The sequence below is a fragment of the Fulmarus glacialis genome, unplaced genomic scaffold (assembly GCF_000690835.1).
Source record: "Fulmarus glacialis isolate BGI_N327 unplaced genomic scaffold, ASM69083v1 scaffold19399, whole genome shotgun sequence".
Lineage (NCBI taxonomy): Eukaryota > Metazoa > Chordata > Aves > Procellariiformes > Procellariidae > Fulmarus > Fulmarus glacialis.
Genome location: NW_009231602.1, coordinates 1 through 5,387, shown reverse-complemented (window position 1 = coordinate 5,387; position 5,387 = coordinate 1). Strand labels below are relative to the sequence as shown.

The 5,387-nt window shown below is 51.0% G+C and overlaps 1 protein-coding gene across 1 annotated transcript; it reads right to left on the bottom strand.

Annotated features, from left to right (window-relative positions):
- Window positions 1–2,614: 2,614 nt before the first annotated feature.
- On the bottom strand, window positions 2,615–5,382 carry NOL12 (nucleolar protein 12; the record flags this gene model as incomplete). Its single annotated transcript, XM_009584644.1, has 4 exons — window positions 2,615–3,372; window positions 4,031–4,131; window positions 4,717–4,859; window positions 5,328–5,382. Coding segments are annotated over 4 exons (471 nt in total), but the record flags the coding sequence as incomplete, so codon positions are not given.
- Between the last annotated feature and the right edge of the window lie 5 nt (window positions 5,383–5,387).

Sequence of the window (5,387 nt, the reverse complement as noted above, 5' to 3'; positions counted from 1 at the left end):
CCAGCGAAAGCCATCATGCATGGAAACCCCAGCGTGGCAGCCCACGTCAAAGCCTTGCATCTCCCCGTGAGAGCCCTCGGGCGCAAGCATGAGTAACGCGCAGGTGCCCGAGGTGGCCTAGCTGCAGAGCCAAGCGTGAAAAGCCCGCGTGCAGGCCCTGGAAAGGGGAGCACATAGGGAGCTGCTGGTCTCTGCTTTTCCTTTTCAGAGCAGCGGCTGCGCTAGCACCTTGATTTTTGCAGGTACCTTATATTCGGAAGCAGTTTCCTCCTCAACAGCTGGAACTTGTTTGTGAGCAGCTGGGGGGGAAACAACAAAGATGCTCAAATGCATCTTTAAAACAAGGGGAAGCAGCAAACAAGAAAAATTTTAAGCCACAGCCTGGTATGAACTCTGATGTGTCTGGCAAACACTTAGCACACTAACTTGTGTGTGGGAGTTCATATCCTTGATCCCATATATCCCGGGGTAGCCCGACTGCACACCCTGTGTGTAACAAAGAGAGCAGGCTAGGGCTGAGTCAGTAATTTACATTACAAAATAAAGCTTTAATCGATCAAATGGAGAAATCAATAGTGCAGCAAACAATCCTGATGGTTAACTCCATATAGGATTTAACAGTTCTGTTCTCAGTTTTTCCATATGCTTTTTTTTTTTTTTTTTTTTTAAATGTGAAAAAACAACTTCCAGCAGGAACTGGAAGTCTTCAGAGCATGGCAGAGGCTGTTGGAGATTTCAGCTGACACTTGAGAAAGGCTCGGAAGTTGTTAGGGCCAGGGAAACAAACTAAAAGAGAGATTCTTCTAAATCACCTGGCAGCAAAATAACAAACACTGAAGTGCTATTGAGGTCATTCTTAACATCCCAGCAGGATTATAAAGAGGTAATCCAGCGCTGTCCCAACCACCATGCCAGGCTGCCCACAGGCTGCGGAAGGCAGCCCAACCCGCAGTTCACACTCCACGCTTCAGCAGATTTCACAAACACATGAACTGCACATTTCCTTAACAGCAGCCATTCCAACTCCAGAGCAGACTCCTGGGGTGGGCGCAAGTGCAAGTCACCTTCTGTCCATGGTCACCTCAAAAGGCACTATGTCCTGGAGAGAAGGGAAAGCTGCTGTGCCCTTGGCAACCAGACCAAGGGTGTCACACACCGTCCTCCAGCTTTGAGCTGCAGCCCCCTCGGCATGGCACAGCACCCCAAACAGAACTTCCCTCCTACATCCCCCTCAAACCCAACCCCTGCAGAACAGCTCTAGAGCATGTTACTCCCAAACCAGAACAAGAAACACTTTGTGCTCTAAACGTGGCACCACTTGGACACTTTGGATGCACCGCTTTCGGCCTTGATCCCAAGTCGTGTTTCTGCAGCTCTGAAACACCCAACACCCCGAGGTGAGACAGGAAGACGGGTATTAAACCCCATGAGCCTTCTGGAGCGGCCTTTAAGGCAGAGCAAGAGATCACCACAGCTATTTTGGAAGTGAAGAAACCACACGCACTGCGCTTTCATGATGTGACCAGGGTTATTCAGAATTAGTGCCCAAGAGCGCCAAGCGTCAGAGCTCAGGATGGGACTTGGGAGTCCAAGCACACAAGGCACCGGTGGCACATGGGATAACAGTATCCACTTCCCTGCCATTTACCTTCTTCAGAAGAGAAAGGGAGGTGCAAAAGGACCCCATTCCTCACCACAAGCATGTGCGTCACACAGCTCCCTCCAGAGGAACATGCTCCAGCAGAAATTGCGTAGCCGCTCTCAGCATTGAGATCAGACCCCCCTCGCCAACACACTCTGAAGAACTTCTGTGTGTTTGCACACGCATGCTCCAAGAAATGATGAGAGAGACACCAGGCTTGTGCCGTTAGCTTTAGCAGCTGGTGGCCATCAGCATCGCTCTGATGTTCCTCCATGAAGCCTCAGGCACTGGTTTACTCTTCCTCCTCCCATTTCTGGCATGGGGAATCTACGTACTCGCCCATTGCCCTCTTGCCAGTTTTCTGGTGTGGGTTTTGGCCACACAGGCCTTTTCTCCTTTTGTCATTTCCTCGCCAGTACACATGCGGCAAGGGAGGGGGCCTAACTGCCAGAGGCAGAATCGCCACCATCTCCTACAGATATTCGAGGACAGAGGCCAGCACGCTGCCCAGGCTCACTCCCCTCCTCAGAGGATTCACTCCAGGCTTTGGCACCAGCATTCCTCAACCATGCAAACCTTTTTTTTTTTTCCTCTCCCCTGCTGAAGGCATCCATGCTAAAAAACACATACTGAGGTCCCAAGAAGAAAGGCAATTAACTGCTGATGACTGCAGCAGCCCTGAGGTAAAGGGCAGCCTCTGCCGCTCCCATTCCGGAGAGGGCCACACACATACAGCAAGGGCATTAGGGCATTTCATACTCCTCTGAGCTATCGCAATTAAGATCGGCACATTCTTTTCTGCTCTGGCTGGCTCTGTGTTACTGCAGAAATAGCTCCTAGCTATTCCATTTCCCAAGTACCAGTGGATTTCAATATCCTTTAAGCACCCGGAATCATCTCCCCTCTTTCCAGCTGGTACTGGTGCTAACACAGTTGCTGTTATGCTTCAAATAAGTCATAAATATTTTTCTCTTAGCAAAATGACTTCATAAAGATTTATTCACAAAGTTACCAACTTTCACCTGGCAAAGGTACCAAACAAAAAGTACCCCTGCATTCAGGAGTGGCACTGACAAAGAAACACATGAGACAAGATGACACAGTGTCTCCATGGAAAAAGGATTTACTGCACAGCAGAAATGTCAGGGCACTGATGCATGAGTGGAAGCAGAGCTCCTCAAAATCTCATAAATTGCCCTGACGATGTGCCTGTTGCACTCAGCCCCAGATCCTCTCCTTTAATAAAGCCAAGTATCAGCTCTGGAAGGGAGGCCCAAGGACAGAAGGGTTACGCCAAAGAGAATCTGACCCCCAGTAGAAGTTTTTAGAGACTCTGAGGCACCCAGACACTTAGCTGGAGATCACTGCAGAAATAAATGGGTAGAGTGTCTAGTTACTCTGGCCAGCGCTCAGCAGTGAGAGAAAGGCTGAACTGGGCTCACTGCTGGTCAGAGAGCCAAGTAAACAAGGCCCTTGCCCACAATGAAGGGGCTCCGAAGACCAGCAGGCCAGATGTGGAGCGCTGTCCCAACTGCTGGTCCAAGCACTAGTTTCTCCGTTAATCTTGGTCACGGCCCATTTTGCCTGTCAGCCTCCGTCGCTGAGTCTTAGTGGTTCGCCCTGTGCTGGATTTCTGGATTTTCTTGCGTGGGCCTTGCCCACGTTGGGGTCTCTTTCCTTTCGTCTTTTTTCGGCTGTGCATGTGCAGCGTGGCAGTAAGAGCAGAGATCCTGTGCAGGGCAAGAACAGAGAAATGTTTGGGGACTAAAGTCTGCAGGAGCAAGGCAACAACACAACAATAGCAGGAGAGCCCTGTGTGGCCCAGCAGGAGTGGACACTAGCCACGGCAAGCCCCAGGGGAACTCCACTGTACTGGGCATCATCCTGACAGGGCAGAAAACCTGCAAGTCTACATGTGCAATAACAACCAAAACGAATTTTCTGAGCAGTGGGCTGGTCAGCCACCACAGAGTTAGGTAATTCTCCAAATCCCCAAAGCAGCTGTAAATCCTGGATACTGAAAAATGTGGAGAATGCCAAAGCTTTAGGGTCTTTTGACCTTCAATCCTAGAGACAAACTCTGCACCTTGCAATACACCTTTGCCTCCAGCATCTGGAGAAGGACTAGGTAAACAGTTCAGGACAAAGCACCCCCTGCACCGCATCCTCCTCCTCCTCCTCCTGCTGTCATCAGGGATCAATGCGATGGGAATGGAGCATCCGGGGCAGGCTTGTGCTCTGCCAGTGCCCTCTGCTGGCTCCTGCCCACCAGCACCCAGGCAGCACAGCATCCCCTCCCTGCAACCACACCGCTGATCTGGGAAGGCGAGATCCTCCTGATCAGCTTGCAGAGCCTAGCAGCAAAGAGTTGAATGAATTCATACATACTTTTCAGACAGGAAGGGGTTTCTGGACTTCTTGGGCATTGTTCTTACAGGCTTGTTCACCACCTCTTCCCCTTTCTCTTCTTCTGATCCATCACTTTTTCCCTTAAAAAGGAAGCAAAAGAGAAAAAAATCCCTGTAGACACATTAAAAAAGGCAGTCTTGCGATTCCAGTGTTTCTGCTGCCTTCTTGGTTTCATCCTGCATTGTGAACCATCTAGTCATGGATGAAGTTTTTTTAATCCTCCACATCCCTTGCTGTCCACATCTCGAGGGTTCTTATCGCAGCCCCTCAGAAAGGGACAACCAGTGAGAAGTCCTACGGTAATCCACCCTAAGATCCAAAAACTTCAGCATGATTTTAATGGCCACGCAATTGAAGTCTAAACTATGAATTGAAGGTTTCAGCTTTTTTCTTAAAGAGGTTTTGATAGTAATTTAAGTGGATTTTCAGATTAGATGACCTTACAAATGTAACCAGTTAACACAGACACTTCCCCAAAGAGCTCAAATCCAGCCATGAGTCATGAAGATCAAAAGGATCAAGCCAACCAGTGCCTGAAAGCCTTTTCATCCCTGCTCCCAGACAGCTGCATGTCTTTGGGCATATTCAGGGAGTACCAACTCTACCTAGCCAGCCCCAAGAATGCTTACAGCTGATACAGTCAGAAAAGCAACAAGAGGCTTTACCACAGGGGTGGTCAGTCCCAGCTGGCGCGCCCCTGAGAGGTCCAGGTCACTGATAGTGGTCACTGTTACAATGTGGTTTGGGTGGTCGATGTTCACAGACTCTGTCCGCGATGTCACCAAGTGCTCCAGTTCATCAGCCTCATCTGGGGAGACAAGAAATCCCGCACTGCAACGCACCCAAGTTTTCACAAGGTATGGTCGCTCATTCCTGCACTGCCACACTGCGGGTGGGATACCCAGCCTTTGCATGCAGGGTTAGACGGCGGAGGGGCTTGAACACTGGCACTACAAGCATGAAGGGCAAGCTCCTTCTCCCAGCAGAGGGGATCTGGTTAGCACCTCGGAAATGTCCTCCTGCATGTTCTTTTCTGTACAACCCACCTGACCCCCTTCCCACCAGGGACAGAGGGCTGAGGGGGTCACCGCTCACATCACTGCCCAGCTTCCCAGGGGGACGCGTAAGGAGCCGACCCCGCAGGGTGACTGCGAGCATCCCTGCTCCAGCTCCAATCGCCCAGCCGAGGGTGTTGGACCATGGGCGCCCACCTCCTGCCCCTCACGCAGCCGCCCCGCTGCCGGGGGTCCAGCGCCCACGACCGGCCAGCACGTACCGAGCGCCTCCTCCCTCTCGCTCAGCATCTTCAGGTACTCCTGGTGCCGCTGAGGAATGG